Here is a 14,632-nt window from a genome sequence, read left to right on the forward strand (position 1 = left end):
CGGGGCACGGCGGGCCGGGCAGCGCCCACGGGGCACGGGCGGGATGGGGCGCCGCACCCCGATGCCTCGGTGTGTCCCGCTTTGACACGCACACCCACCCCGGCCCCCCCAGCCCAGCGCAGAGCCAGGGTCCGTCCTCCCGGCGCCAGGATGGGGCCAGTGCTGGCCAAAATCCACTCGTCGCTGTTTTTCTGTCCCTCCCATGGTGGTGGTGGGGGGGAGACGGGGGCAGTCACAGTGGGGAGGGGACCCCAAGTCCCAACACCAGCACCAGGGGCAGGATCCGACCCCCTGGCACTGCAGGGTCCTGGGGGTGCCCTGGGGGTGGAGGGGACACCCCAGTGGGCGAGAGAGGCCCCCCCGGTGGGGCAGGTACCCCCGTGGGGTCACAGATACCCTGAGGGGTGGGAAGCAGAGACCCCCCCCCATGGGTCAAAGATGCCGTGGGGGGGCAGGTACCACCCTACTAGGGTCACAGATGCCCCCAGGGGAGTCACAGATGCCCTGGGGGGGGTGTCACAGATGCCTCTGGGTGGGGTAGGTACCCCGTGGGGGTCACAGATACCCCTCCCTGGGGTCACAGATACAGCCCCGCTAGGGTCACAGATGCCCGGTGGGGCAGATACCCCCCACTGGGGTCTCAGATACCTTCCAGGGGGGTCACAGATGCCCCAGGGTGTCACATATCCCCATTGGGGTCACAGATACCTTGGTGGGGGGTCACAGATTCCCCTTGGGGGGGTTGCAGATGCCGGGGGGGCAGGTACCCCCTCACTGGGGTCACAGACTCCCCCCACGAGTCACAGATGCGGGGGGGGTCACAGATATCCCCCCATGGGTCACAGGTACACCGGGGGGAGTCAGAGATGCCGGGGGGGGGCAGGTACCCACCCCCCCCACACTGGGGTCACAGATGCCCCCCCCGGGCCGGTCCCCCGGGGTCAGACCTCCCGACCTGTCAATCACCCTTCGCCCCTCCCTGTGTTGGGCCCGCCCCACCCCATTCCTTGTCCCCCCCTTTGGGCGTGGCCTCGCCGTCCCTCCGCGCATGCTCCGTGCGGGCTGTCGCCGCTAACTGCTTCCGGCGGGGGGCCGCGGGCCGGGTTGTACTTCCGGGTGGGTGCCCGGTGGCGACCCGTCCGGTTCCCGGTGTGTCCCCCTGCCACCCTACCCTCCCGCCATGTCCACGCTGTTCCCTTCACTCCTGCCCCGCGTCACCGAGTCCCTCTGGTTCAACCTCGACCGGCCTTGCGTGGACGAGACCGAGCTGCAGCAGCAGGAGCAGCAGCACCAGGCCTGGGTGGGCGGGGCGGGGGGGGGAGCACCGGCGCCGTGAGGGGGGGCACCGGGACCAAGAGGGGGGGTGGGGGAGGTCCCGTGGCCGCGATTCGGGCCCCTCCCACCACGGCGGGGTCTGCCGGCGGGCCGTGCCCTCCATCCCGTGAATGAAAGGCCGGTGCTGAACTGCGCCCCTTCAGCAGCCCTGATTAATTAATTTTAAATTGATTAATGTGGGCGATGGGGCAGAGTGCGTCCTCGGTGAGTCCGAGGTGGCACCAAGCTGGGCAGGAGCGTTGATCTGCTTGAGGATAGGAAGGCTCTGCAGAGGGACCTGCACAGGCTGGATCGATGAGCCAAGCTTAAATGGGTGAGGTTTAACGAAGCCAAGTGCCAGGTCCTGCCCTTGGGTCACACCAACACCAGGCAACGCTGCGGGGCTGGGAAGTGCCCGGCGGAGAAGGCCCTGGGGGTGCTGGCTGACAGCCGGCTGGGCATGAGCCAGCAGTGCCCAGGTGGCCAAGGAGGCCACCAGCCCCCGGGCTTGTGTCAGCCCTGGTGTGGCCAGCAGGAGCCGGGCAGGGATGGGGCCCCTGTGCTGGGCACTGGGGAGGCCCCACCTCGAATGCTGGGCTCAGGTTTGGGCCCCTCGGGACAAGAAGGGCCTGGAGGGGCTGGAGCGTGTCCAGAGAAGGGCAGCGGGGCTGGGGCAGGGTCTGGAGCACAAGTGTGCTGGGGGGCGGCTGGGGGAGCTGGGGGGGTTTAGCCTGGAGAAGGGGGGGCTGAGGGGAGCCCTTCTCGCTCTCTGCAGCTGCCTGAGAGGGGCTGGAGTGAGGGGGGGGCTGGTCTCTGCTCCCAAGTCACCAGTGACAGGGCGAGAGGGAACGGCCTCAAGCTGCGTCAGGGGAGGTTTAGGTTGGATGTGAGGGAAAATGCCTTCCCTGCCAGAGGGGTCAGGCCCTGGCACAGGCTGCCCAGAGAGGTGGGGGAGTCACCGAACCTGGGGGGGGTTCGAAAACCATGCAGACAAGACATGATGGCCCTTGGGGCCATGGTTTAGGAGGCCTGGGGGTGTTGGGTTGGGGGTTGGACTTGGTAATCCTAGAGTTCTTTTCCAACCTTAATTATTCTATAATTAACCTTTTCCCAGGGAAGGTGGGCACCCCCAGGAACCCAGGGTTGCCCTGCACCACAGTTCGGTGCTGTGGCCCTCCCCCAGCCCCTCAGTATTGGGGGGGGAACCTCCATCTATTCAATTAAAGTGTAAATAAGGGATCTGGGTGATTAAATGGTTGTAATTAACTGAAATCACTTCAATCAATAATTAAAGCCTCTGCCCTGGGAGACCAGTTCCCTCCGTGTGGGAGGTGCTGGCGTATTTTAATTGAGCTTTAATTATCTACAGCTCCTGTGGCTGAGTACGCACCTCGGCTTTGGGGTGGTGTTTGGTTTTGGTGGTTTGTTTTTTTTAAAGAAGAAAACCCATTTGTTTGAGTCCTGCTTGTGTCCCTTGGGCCCTGCGGCGGGTGCTGCGGCAGTGGGAGCACCCTGCCTTGCTCTGGGGAGCTCAGGCAGCTGCCCACAGCCGCTCGTGCTTCCCCTCAGCCCCCTGCCTGCCCCTCACCGGGGGCTGCCGCGGGCAGCAGGACTCTTCCGGCAGCTACCAGCCAGGAATAGCCGTGGTTTGGGAGCAGCACGAGTGCTCAGAGGGGGTTGGGAAAGGCCGGTTTGGTGGGGCGAGGGGGGACATGCAGAGGTGTCGGGGTGCTCACCTGCCTGCCCCCTCTCTTCCCTCCCCAGCTCCAGAGCATCGCTGAGAAGGACAACAACCTGGTGCCCATCGGAAAGCCGGCGTCCGAGGTGGGCACGGCATGGCGGGGGGTCCCTCGCCCCAGTGTGAGGCGGGGGAAGCTGCGGGGGCGACGGCGGCGGTGGGGTGCTGGAGCTGTCGTCTTCGCAGCATTACGATGAGGAGGAGGAAGAGGATGACGAAGATGATGAAGACAGTGAGGAAGACTCAGAGGATGACGAGGACATGCAGGATATGGATGAGATGAATGATTATAATGAGTCTCCTGATGATGGGGAGATTAATGAGGTAAATAAGGGGGGCTGGGGGCACCGGCCCATGTCCCTGCTCCACTGGGACCCCAAAAAGGGGGGCATGGGGCCTGTGGGTGAGCCCCAGTGCTTGTTCCCTCTCCTGCACTCCCTCTGCTGCATCGCTCTCTGGCTCTTCCTTCCTTTGGGAGGAGAGGGAAGGGCTGGCTGCTGGGAGCAGCGTGGCCCCTGCTCCGGTTTTGGGGAGGGGTCTCAAACCTGTTGTCCCTTCCCAGGTGGACATGGAGGGGGCCGAGCAGGATCAGGACCAGTGGATGATCTGATTCTGCCATGACCTGAGGACGGGAGGAGGCTGGGGGAGAGCCCTCACCCACCACAGCTCTGGGGCCTCCACGGTGCAGTTTGGTGAAGCTTCTCCTGCTGTGGTGGCCCGGGGCGGGGGGCTTAGGCTGAAGCTGCCCCAGGGCGGGCCGGGGATAGGCTGCAGCTGCTGGGAGACACGTGGCTCTGCCTGATGCCACGGGGGTGTGGTGTCTTTTCTAATAAATTCAATTAAAAAAACAAAAGCCCCCAAATTTGGTGTCAGAGGTGCACCATGGCGGGCTCTGGGAGCCACAGGGGTGCCGCTCGGGCGACCGAGGGTCTGTGTCTGGCGGGGAGAGCCGGGGTCTCCCGCAGACCTTCCTGCACGGCTGCCAGGGGGAAGCAGCTCCAGAAGGAGCTGTACGGGGAGCAAGGCCCCCATCTTTCCACCGCCATGCCCCACCACAGACCACAGCAGCCACCGTGTTTTCTCCAGAGCCCGTTTTTACGGCCAAGCATGGTTGGTTATTCGGGAACCCGGTGCGAGCTCCTTGCCTGGCTCAGCTATTCCCGACATAGCAGAGCTCGGCGATGCCGTCAGGGATGGCGTGGAAGTACTCCAGGCTGGCGCGGTGCACCTTGCAGCGGTATTTGCCACAGGTTTTGGCATACTGCAGGAAGTGGGGCGCGCCAGGGAAGAGGACGTTGTCGGCCAGGACGGTGGCCCCCTCGGCCAGCAGCCGGTGGGTCTCCAGCAGCTGTAGGTCCCGCAGGTAGCAGCGCTTCCAGTGATCCATGAAGACGAAGTCGGCCTTTAGGAGGCCGTGCTTCTCCCTCAGCCGGGGGATCACCTCCTCCGAGGGGCCCACGATCAGCTCCACCTGCGCCGGAGCCCCCTCAGCCCCGTGGTGTGGGTTTCAGGGTGCCTTGCACCTGCACCCCCCTCCCCACTGCTCCACGGGGTGTCTGGGAGCGAGCGGCCCTGAGGGATCTCGTGGGAAAGGATCCGGCCTTTCCCTTCCCAGCTGTCCCACCCAGCGGCGAGGGGCTGGGGTACCCCTCGTGGCACGGAAGCCCCCCCGCCAGCCTCTCCCCTCCCCGGCAGCAGCGGGGAGAGCCAGGCTTTCCCCCCACCCCGGCACCCGGGCACAGTGCTCACCGTCTGCTCGTCGAAGCCGGCCAGGCGGATGACCTTCTCTGCCACGGCAGCGTGGCGGGGATCCACTGCCACCGTGTAGAGGCGGGCGCCCGGGGGCAGCCCCTGCGCCAGCAGCACCGTGCCGTAGCCGCAGTAGGTGCCCAGCTCCAGCACGCGCCGCGGCGCCCGCTCGTACAGCAGCCGCTCCACGATCCTCCCTGCCGCGGCCCGGAGCACTCAGCACCCCAGGGGGCCACGTCCCCACCTGCCCCCCCCTTCCCTTGGCGGGGGGCATGGCATGGCATGGCACAATGGAGGTGAAGGGCCATGCCAAAGCTCCCCCTGTCCCCAAGGCACCTGTCCGTGTCCCCAGCCGCGTCCCCGTGGCCGCGCTGGGGGTGCAAAGCCCTGACGACGGTGCCGTGACTGTGCCATCAGTGCCACGGCTGTGCCAATAATGCTGTGGTCTGTATGAGCAGTGCCACAGCTGTGCCAACGGTGCCATGGCCACACCAGCAGCGCCACGGCCACGCCAATGATGCCGTGGTTACACCAACGGTGTCATGGCCGTGCCAACAATGCTGTAGCTATGCCAACGGTGCCATGGTCCCACCAATGGTGCCACGGTCCCACCAACAGTGCCACGGCCTTGTCAATGATGCCATGGCCATGCCAACAGTGCCACGGTCCCACCAACAGTGCCACGGCCATGTCAATGATGCCATGGCCATGCCAACAGTGCCACGGTCCCACCAACGGTGCCACGGCCATGTCAATGATGCCATGGCCATGCCAATGGTGCCACGGTCCCACCAACGGTGCCACGGCCATGTCAATGATGCCATGGCCATGCCAATGGTGCCACGGTCCCACCAACGGTGCCACGGCCATGACAATGATGCCATGGCCATGCCAACGGTGCCACGGTCCCACCAATAGTGCCACGGTCCCACCAACAGTGCCACAGCCATGTCAATGATGCCATGGCTATGCCAACGGTGCCATGGTCCCACCAACAGTGCCACGGCCATGTCAATGATGCCATGGCCATGCCAACAGTGCCACGGTCCCACCAACGGTGCCACGGCCATGTCAATGATGCCATGGCCATGCCAATGGTGCCACGGTCCCACCAACAGTGCCACGGCCATGTCAATGATGCCATGGCTATGCCAACGGTGCCATGGTCCCACCAACAGTGCCACGGCCATGTCAACGATGCCATGGCCATGCCAATGGTGCCATGGTCCCACCAACAGTGCCACGGCCATGTCAATAATGCCATGGCCATGCCAACAGTACCGTAGCCGCACCAACAATGCCGCAGCCATGCAGATGGTGCTGTGGCCGTGCCAAGAATGCCACAGCTGTGATGATGATGCCATGGCTGTGCCAGGGGTGCTGTGGCCATGTCAACAATGTCATGGCCACACCAACAGTGCCACGGCCATGTCATTGGTGCCCTGGCCATGCCCGGTGCCAGGATCCCCCGCGGCAAGGGTGGCACTCACCTTTGACGGGCCCGACGCTGCTGAGGTGCTCGCAGTGGTAGCACCACTGGTCGAAGGTCTGCAGGACGTGGCGGGGGTCCCCGGGGATGGCGTGGGCCAGCAGGTACTGGAAGGCGCGCTGCTCCCGCGGGACGCCGGTGAGCCGGTCCCGCAGCCAGCCCACCAGCACCGCCCGGTACAGCAGCAGCAAGTAGTGCCGGTAGCGGATCAGCAGGGTGACGAGGAAGGGGAGGAAGGCCAGGGCGATCGCTGGTGACACCATTGCAGTTTGGGGGCTGTGGAAAGGGGCCCCCCACGGGGGACACTGGGGTGGGGGATCCTCCTGGGGCACCAGCCCCGCAGCTCCCACTTGTGCTGTGAGCTGGCAGTGCTCTGCATCCCCCAGGAAGCGCCTCTCCCTCGGCTCCAGTGTTGCCAGGATGGTTTGCCCACCCTGGGGCTGTGGCCGGAGCAGGCTGGGGCACCCCGGGGTGCTCTGGGGGTCCCTGCACTGGCACTGAGGGGTGCCAGGGACCCATCATGGGGGGGTACTCTGGCACAGCCCCTCACACCCCCCCTATCCCAGCTTTGCTGACCCTGCACCCCACACCCCACACCCCACACCCTGGGCTGTTGGGGGGGTCCCAGGCGCAGTGAGAGGGCCATGGGGGTAGCACTTACCTGTCCCTACGCTCCAGGCAGGCAGGAGGCAGGCAGGCGGCAGGCAGGCGGCAGGCAGGAGGCAGGCAGGAGGCAGGCAGGCAGGCAGCAGGCAGACCTGCGTGGCCCCAAGTGGTGCCCAGCCCTGCTGCCCACTCAATTATTGATGGTGTCACCTTAGCCGCAGCTGGCGCCGGCTCCGGTCACGGGGCTGAGTGAGGCTGGGGACGGGGACAGGGCCAGGCTGGGTCTGGGGGTGGGTCTGGGGCTGCAGGTGGGATCCCATCGCTGGGACTGGGGTCCTGTCACTGGGGCTGAGATTGCCATACTGGGGCTGGGGTCCAATTCTGGGGCTGGGGTCCCCATACTGGAGCTGGGGTCCTGTCACTGGAGCTGGGATTGTACTGGGGCTGAGATTGCCATACTGGGGCTGGGGTCCAATTCTGGGGCTGGGGTCCCCATACTGGAGCTGGGGTCCTGTCACTGGAGCTGGGATCGTACTGGGGCTGAGATTGCCATACTGGGGCTGGGGTCCAATTCTGGGGCTGGGGTCCCCATACTGGAGCTGGGGTCCTGTCACTGAGGCTGGGACCCCCATACTGGGGCTGGGGTCCCATCACTGGGGCTGGGGTCCTGTCACCAGGGCTGGGGGACTACACACCAGAGCCATGGGGTGGAGGCTGGACTGGGAGGCTGGGTTCCAGACTGGGGGGCAGGTGCTGTATTTGGGGGTCTGGATGCCATACTGGGGGTGGGTGCCAGACTGGGGGGTGGGTGCTGGGCTCAGGGCAAGGCTGTGGCAGGGCGGGGGCTGTGGGCAGCACCCCTTTGGGAGCCCCAGCTGCCCTGGACAAGGCACCCAGCCCCACTGCAAGCCGGGGGGCTCGTCCCCATCTCCCGCTGATCCCTGGGGTGGGGGGTCCCCACGCCTCGCAGGCAGAGTGCGGTGCTGAGCACCCACAGGGCTGGTGAGTGCACACCCGCACCCCCTGCCCCCAGGGTGGGCAGCAGGCTCGGCCTGGGGTGCTGCCTGCGCTGGGGGGGGTGGGCAGGTGGCTGTGGGGTGGGGGGCGGCTGAGCCCAGACCCCCAGCACCAGCACTGCCCAAAGGGCCTTACTGGGAAGGGAGAGCAGAGCCGGGCAGGCAGGGCTGGGGACACAGGGAGCACTGGGAGCACTGGGAGCAACCGGGGCACTGGGGACACTGTGGGTACTGAAGGGCACTGGGAGCACTGTGGGGGAAAATGGGGCACTGGGAGCACTGAGAGCCCTGGGGGCTCTAAGGTACTGGGGGCACTGGGAGGACTTGTAGCACTGGGGGGTACTGGGAATACTGGGGGACACTGGGGTGCTCTGGGGAGCACAGGGGGTGCTGGGAGTATGGGGGTCACTGGGGGGCATTGGGGGGTGCTGGGAGCACTGGGGGCACGGGGGGCACTGGTAGTACTGGGAACACTGGGGGAACAGGGGAACTGGGGGGCACTGGGAGCACTGGGGACACTGGGGATGCTGGGGGGCACCGTGTAGCACTGGGAGCACTGGGGGTCACTGGTGAACACTAGGGGGCACAAGGGGACACTGGGAACACTGGGAATACTGGTGTGCACTGGAGGGCTCTGGGAGCACTGAGGAGCACTGGGGGTATTGCAGGGGACTGGCGGTACTGGGGATACTGGGAGCACTGGGAGATACTGGGGGCACTGGGAGCACTTTCAGAACCGGGAATACTGGGGACACTCGGGAGCACTGAAAGCACTGGGAGCAGTGGGGGACGCTGGGAGCACTGTGGGGCATTGGGAGCACTGGAGGTCACTGGGACCAATGCAGGGGCACTGTGAGCAATGGAGGCGCTGGAACCAGTGGGAGCACTGGGGACACTGGGAGCAGCGGGGGAACGGGAGGTACTGGGAGCACTGGGTGTATTGGGAGTACTGGGAGATAACGGGGGGGCACTGAGGGCACTGGAGGGCACTGGGGGCACAGGGAGCAGTGGAGGTACTGGGAGCACGGGGGTCACTGGGGCGCACTGGTAGCCCACGGGGTCACATGACCACTCACCGGTGGGGCGCGCGCCCGCGCACACGCGACCCCTCCCGCACGTTCCCGTCGCTCAGTGCCTCGTGACGCCGCGCAGGCGCGCTCCCGGCTCAGGGCGCGGGGCCGGGGCGTGGCCAGCGCGTTCTCCCCCTCCGCCCCGCGCGTTGATTGGCTGCTGTCCATGTGACGGGGGCTCCTTTAAGCCGGGCGGGGCGCAAGCGCGAACCCTCCCTCCGATTGGTTGTCCCCTGTCACGTGACGGGATGTCTTGTCACGGGACCCGCCGCGGCGGTGGGGGGCGTTCCGCGCCTCCGCCCTCACGTGACCGGGGCGGCGGGGCCTCTCCCTCCCCTCGCCCCGCCGCCGCCCCGGGCCGGGCCCTGCTGCGCCTCGCCATGGGCTGCTGCTACAGCAGCGAGGCTGAGGCCTCCGACCAGGTGCGTACGGGGGGCGGCGGGCCGGGCCCGGTCCCTGCCCCGACATGGCGGCGGTTACCGGGGGGACGCGGGCTCCCCCCGCCCTGCTCCCGGTGGAGCCTCGCCGCCCCCGCAGACCGTGCCGCTGTGCTGCCGCAGGCCTACCGGGGTGTGGGGGTGTCCCCGCGAGGGTTCCGGTGGATCCCCAGGGATGGCGGCCCCGCGCCTGGGGACCCTCCCTGGGGGGCGGCGCTGGGCCCGGGATCCCCGGCCGCACCGTGACAGCGGTGGGACCTCGGTGCCCGGCCCCCCCCGGGCGCGGGGAGCGGTGCCAGGCTTCCCTTCCTCGCCTGGGGCAGCTGCCGCCGGTGTCAAACCGGGGCCGTCACCCGTCCTGCGGGAACCTAATCGGCGGTGGGGGCAGCCCGGCCCCGCGTCGCGGCCGGGAGTCCCGGCGGCGGGGGCTCGTCCCCGGGGGTCCCAGCCGCTACGGGGAAGGAGAGGAGCTGGAGGACGGCGGCGGCGTGTCCCGGCCGGAGGGGGCAGCGGTGGAGCTCGGTCGGAGCCGCCGGTGTCACGGACGGGGTGTGCGGAGGGGTGACCGTGCTCCCGGCTGCGTTGCGGCCAGCCTGTCCTGCTCTCCCGGCTCCTCCTGCCCCGTCAGCTCCCTGCCGGGCTCCTCTCCCGGCTGCTGCTGGGCCGAGCTGGAGGATTAAGGCCTGAGCCGCAGCCGGGAGTTCCACATACCCAGGGCTGAGCAAAGGGGATGTGGCTCCGAGACCCTCCCCTGGACACCCCCTGCCCCGTGGCTGGTGGGGTTCACGTGGCCCGGAGGAGCCCCGTGCTGTGCTGGCGTGGGCAGGAAAAGCTGGCAGGGGTCTCCCTGGCCCCTGGGTGGGGGTGGTGGCCACAGTACATGCTGCTTAGGCAGGTGTGGAGTGTGATGGCCACGTCCTTGTTAGCTGTGAGGTTTTGGGTAGGTCAGTGTGGCTCTGCACGCTGCCTGATTTCAGCCATGTTTCCTTCCTTCATGCTAGTGGGGGCTTTGGCTGGGGAAAAAGTGAAGGAATTGTGGAAGGGGAGCCTGGCTGTCGCTGGAGATGTTCTGTTACAGCAGGGCATGTGGGGAGCCCTCCTGGCAGGCAGAGGGCAAGACTTGCCCTGTCCCATGGGGTGACAGCTGCTGGTGTGGGGTGGCCAGGGCTGATTCTCCTTCCCCTTTCCCTAGGAAGAAGAGACGAAGCGGCTGCTGGAGCCAGCAGCCAGCCCTCCCAACAAGGTGCTGAACGGAGCAGAGCAGAGCTACCACAACCTCCCGTCGGCACGCACCGATGAGCAGGCCATGCTGTCCTCCATCCTCGCCAAAACAGCCATGTAAGCCTCGTGCCGTAACTGCCTCGGCACTGCAGGGCAGGAGCAGTGCCTGGGAGAGCAGCAATGACCGGTGGGCGAGTTTGGCCTCATAACAGCCCCGAGCTGGTCGTATTGTGGTGCCCAAGTCCCGGCCCCCTGCACTGGTTGGAGGGTGCTGTGTCTGCCCGGGGTTGGGGAGGGGGCTTGGGGAGGGGGAAGCGATGAACCCACAGTGGGACCCACTGTCTTGTGTTTCTGCAGCAACATCATTGATGTGTCAGCGGCGGATTCCCAGGGCATGGAGCAGCACGAGTACATGGACAGAGCCAGGCAGTACAGGTGGGACCTGCTCTGCTCCCTTGGGGTGCTTGCAGCCCCTCAAAGCTGTGTCTGCAGGCAGGGCAGGAGGGCATCGGGCAGGGCCTTGGGGTTTTGCTGTAGGTGTAGTAACTCTGCGGGGAATGGGGCTCCCCACGTCTGGAGAGGTGGTGCTCAGCCTCGCTCCTCCCCTCCGTCCTCACAGAATCCCAGAATGGCAGGGGTTGGAAGGTCCTCTGGAGCTCATCCCATCCCACCCCTGCTTGAGCAGGCACCCCCAGAGCAGGGGCACAGGGCCGCGTCCAGGCGGGGGGTGAATGTCTCCAGGGAAGGGACCCCACAGCCTCTCTGGGCAGCCTGTGCCCCTGCTCTGGCACCCGCACAGGGAAGGGGTTTGTCCTCATGTTCAGGGGGAACTTCCCGTGTCCCAGCTTGTGCCCGTGGCCCCTTGGCCTGGCGTTGGGCACCGCTGAAAAGAGCCCGGCCCCATCCTCCTGACACCCACCCTTCAGATATTGATAAGCACTGATGAGACCCCCCCTCAGCCTTCTCTCCTCCAGGCTGAACAAGCCCAGGTCTCTCAGCCTTTCCTCCCAAGGGAGATGCTCCAGCCCCTGATCCCCTTGGCAGCTCTGCGCTGGCCTTGCTCCAGCAGCTCCCTGCCCTTCTTGAACTGGGGGGCCCAGACCTGGCCGCAGCCCCCCAGGTGTGGCCTCACTGGGGCAGAGCAGAGGGGGAGGAGAACCTCCCTCGCCCTGCTGGCCACACTCCTTTCCATGCACACCAGGGCACTGCTGGCCTTCTTGGCCACAAGGGCACACTGGGTGAGGGCAGTGGCAGAGCCCTTGTCCCGGCTGCGGCAAGGGCAGCCACACACAAAGGGTTCTGTGTTCCCAACTCGGGGCAGACGGTGGGCGGCTGGGTGTGATTGCTCCCGCTTGAAAGCCTCTGTGTTGGAGAGCTGGGAGCTCCCTCGTCCTCCCGCCTCTGGGAGCGAGGAGGGGTGGATGCTGGGAGTGGTGCAGCACGGCTCTCCCTGGCTCCTCCTTGGTGATGCCGGTGCCTGGATGTGCAGCATGAGCCCGGGTCTCCCCGCGTCCTGGTGCTCCTCCCCGGCGCCGACCCTCGCCGCTCTCCCCTCCGCAGCACACGCCTGGCCATGCTGAGCAGCAACCTGACGCACTGGAAGAAGCTCCCGCTGCTGCCGTCTGTGACCAACCAACCGCACCAAGTGCTCGCCAGTGACCCCGTCCCCTTTGCAGATCTGCAGCAGGTGAGAGGGGGCTGGTGGCCTGTTCCAGCCTGCAGCTGGCCCCTGGGTTTCAGGAAGCCCTGTAAGGACTCATTAGGGCTGAAGGCAAAGCTCAGTCATGCGTTTATTGTGCAGTAACTGCGTGCAGGTGGCACAGGCAGTGGCTCCAAGCTCCTTCCAGTCCCTTCGGAGGCTCACCCATGGCAGCAGGGTGTTTCACAGTGCAGGCAGCTTTGCTCCTGGGGAGCCCCGGTGCTGCTTTGAAGAAGCTGCTGGGGAAACACTCTTCCTCACAGGCAGGAACTGTAGAATATCCTGAGCTGGAAGGGACCCAGAAGGACCATCAAGTCCAGCTCCCGTCCCTGCACAGGACACCCCAAATTCACACCGTGGCTCTGAGGGCCTTGGCCAAGGGCTTCTGGAACATCGCCAGGCTGGTGCCGTGATGCCTCCCTGGGGAGCCTGTGTCAGGGCTCCACCACCCTCTGGGGGAAGAGCCTTTCCCTAATGCCCAGCCTCACCCTCCCCTGGCACATCTCCCTGCCGTTCCCTCGGGGCCTGGCGTTGGTCACCAGAGAGAAGAGACCAGCCCTGCCCCTCCTCCTGCCCTCGGGAGGGAGCTGCAGAGCGCCATGAGGCTGCCCTCGGCTGCCTCTGCTCCAGCTGAACAAACCCAGGGAGTCCAGCCGCCCCTCGTACGGTTTCCCCTCTAAACCCTTCCCCAGCTCCGTGGCCTTCTCTGGACACTCTCCAGTAGCTTTATACCCTCCATGTCCTGCGGCGCCCAACGCTGCCCACAGCGCTCGGGGTGAGGCCGCCCCAGCGCGGGGCAGAGCGGGACAATCCCCCCCCTCGCCCGGCTGCGATGCAGGGCTCGATGCCCCCCAGGGCACGGTTGGCCCTCTGGGCTGCCAGGGCACGCTGTTCCACCTGCCGTCGGCCAGAGCCCCCAGGTCCCTCTGCAGAGCTGCTCCCCAGCCCCTCGTGCCCCAGCCTAATCTGTGCAGCCAGGGCTGCCGTGTGCAGGAGCTGCTGCCTCCCCCATTAAGCGCACCGAAAAGCCTCAGCTTTGCTCCCCACTGGTTTGTGGGGTGGGATTCCCTGTTCTACCAGTCCCCGGAGCTGTGGGAGGGCTGGCGCAGCCCCGCACAGATCTGTTGCTGCAGCTTCTCCTGCTCACGGTGCTCCTGCCGTGGCCGTCGGGTCCCGATAGCGAAGCGGGTGTTGGGTATGGAAGAGCTGGGGGGGGAGGAGGCCGTCCCGGGGCTGCTGGAAGCCCCTTCCCACAGAGAGACAAGCCGGGGTCCGGGCACATCCTGGCTTGTGCGAGCCTTGTTCCCTGTCCTGCGGGTGGTGGGGCGGCGGGTGCTTCCCCCGTCTGGCTTCCGAGCGATGCCGAACGCCCGTGGCCGCCGGCCCCGCCGCTCCCGGCCGCGTTGTTCTCGGGGTAAGCGCGTTTGCCGGAGCTGACCGCCGCTGCTGTGCTCGCTCCCGCAGGTGTCCCGGATAGCCGCCTACGCCTTCAGCGCGCTCTCACAGATCCGCGTCGACGCCAAAGAAGAACTGGTTGTACAGTTTGGCATCCCCTGAGCCCACCCCGCAGCACCGCAGCTTCACCAGTTTTGGGTTGTTTTTTTTGGATTTTTTTTTTGTTGTTGCTGTTTTTCCCGGTTTTTTTTGCCTTTATTCCCCCTCCCCTTCCCCGACACAACCTTGTACAGACACCCGGTTTCCTATTAACGGCTGAGACACCCGTGGCCGGCACACCGACCCCGGCGCGGCGTGGGGGCTCTCCCCTCCGCGCAGTCGGTGGGTGGGCGCACGTGGGGAGGGGGCTGTGCTTGCACAGGGATGACCAGAAAGGGAAGGACGGCCCCGGTGTGGGCGAGCACCGCTGTGCTGGGACAGGACAGGTGGGAGCCGCGCGGTGCCGGAGCCGGGCAGCCGCGGACGTGACGCTGCGCAGGACCCGGTGGCTTCCGACACCCTCCCTGCGTGATTTTACATCTTTGGACCTTATTTTGGGGTTGGTTCTTTGTTTTTTTTTTTTTTTTTAATTATTCTATTTGGCCACAGTAGATAAAACCAGGTTCATCCAGCGCCTGTCTCCTCCGTCCTGCGCCAGCCGGGGCCATGCTGCGGTGTGTCTGGGGGGCTGCATCCCCCTGGCCCTTCCTAGGATTTTGGGGTGAGATGTGCCCGTTTAGGGACAGCTCTCGCCTCCATGCTCCGGTTATGGGATTTGCTCTGCGCTCCGGGTGGGCTTCGGTGCTCCCCGGCAGCCCCAGTCCAGTCTCCCAGTTGGTTACTGGGACCCACTGGAGCT

At 66.0% G+C, this 14,632-nt stretch overlaps 3 protein-coding genes across 3 annotated transcripts; 2 read left to right on the top strand and 1 right to left on the bottom strand.

Annotated features, from left to right (window-relative positions):
- The first annotated feature begins 1,075 nt into the window (after positions 1–1,075).
- ANAPC15 (anaphase promoting complex subunit 15) lies at positions 1,076–3,905 on the top strand. The gene is made up of 4 exons (XM_064441617.1): positions 1,076–1,300; positions 3,079–3,138; positions 3,239–3,376; positions 3,615–3,905. Exons 1-4 carry the CDS (start codon positions 1,181–1,183, stop codon positions 3,660–3,662), a joined length of 366 nt encoding a protein of 121 aa, XP_064297687.1. The 5' UTR covers positions 1,076–1,180; the 3' UTR covers positions 3,663–3,905.
- On the bottom strand, positions 3,898–9,210 carry TOMT (transmembrane O-methyltransferase). The gene is made up of 5 exons (XM_064441615.1): positions 8,989–9,210; positions 6,952–7,151; positions 6,292–6,566; positions 4,802–4,998; positions 3,898–4,523 (listed from the first exon to the last, which is right to left on the bottom strand). The coding sequence occupies exons 3-5, from the start codon at positions 6,551–6,553 to the stop codon at positions 4,203–4,205; spliced, it is 780 nt and encodes a 259-aa protein (XP_064297685.1). The 5' UTR covers positions 6,554–6,566; positions 6,952–7,151; positions 8,989–9,210; the 3' UTR covers positions 3,898–4,202.
- A 29-nt stretch (positions 9,211–9,239) lies between these two features.
- LAMTOR1 (late endosomal/lysosomal adaptor, MAPK and MTOR activator 1) lies at positions 9,240–14,405 on the top strand. The gene is made up of 5 exons (XM_064441616.1): positions 9,240–9,404; positions 10,612–10,757; positions 10,998–11,075; positions 12,201–12,327; positions 13,804–14,405. Exons 1-5 carry the CDS (start codon positions 9,363–9,365, stop codon positions 13,894–13,896), a joined length of 486 nt encoding a protein of 161 aa, XP_064297686.1. The 5' UTR covers positions 9,240–9,362; the 3' UTR covers positions 13,897–14,405.
- Positions 14,406–14,632: the final 227 nt, after the last annotated feature.

Source organism: Phalacrocorax carbo, chromosome 1 (assembly GCF_963921805.1).
Source record: "Phalacrocorax carbo chromosome 1, bPhaCar2.1, whole genome shotgun sequence".
In the NCBI taxonomy this organism is placed as follows: Eukaryota; Metazoa; Chordata; class Aves; order Suliformes; family Phalacrocoracidae; genus Phalacrocorax; species Phalacrocorax carbo.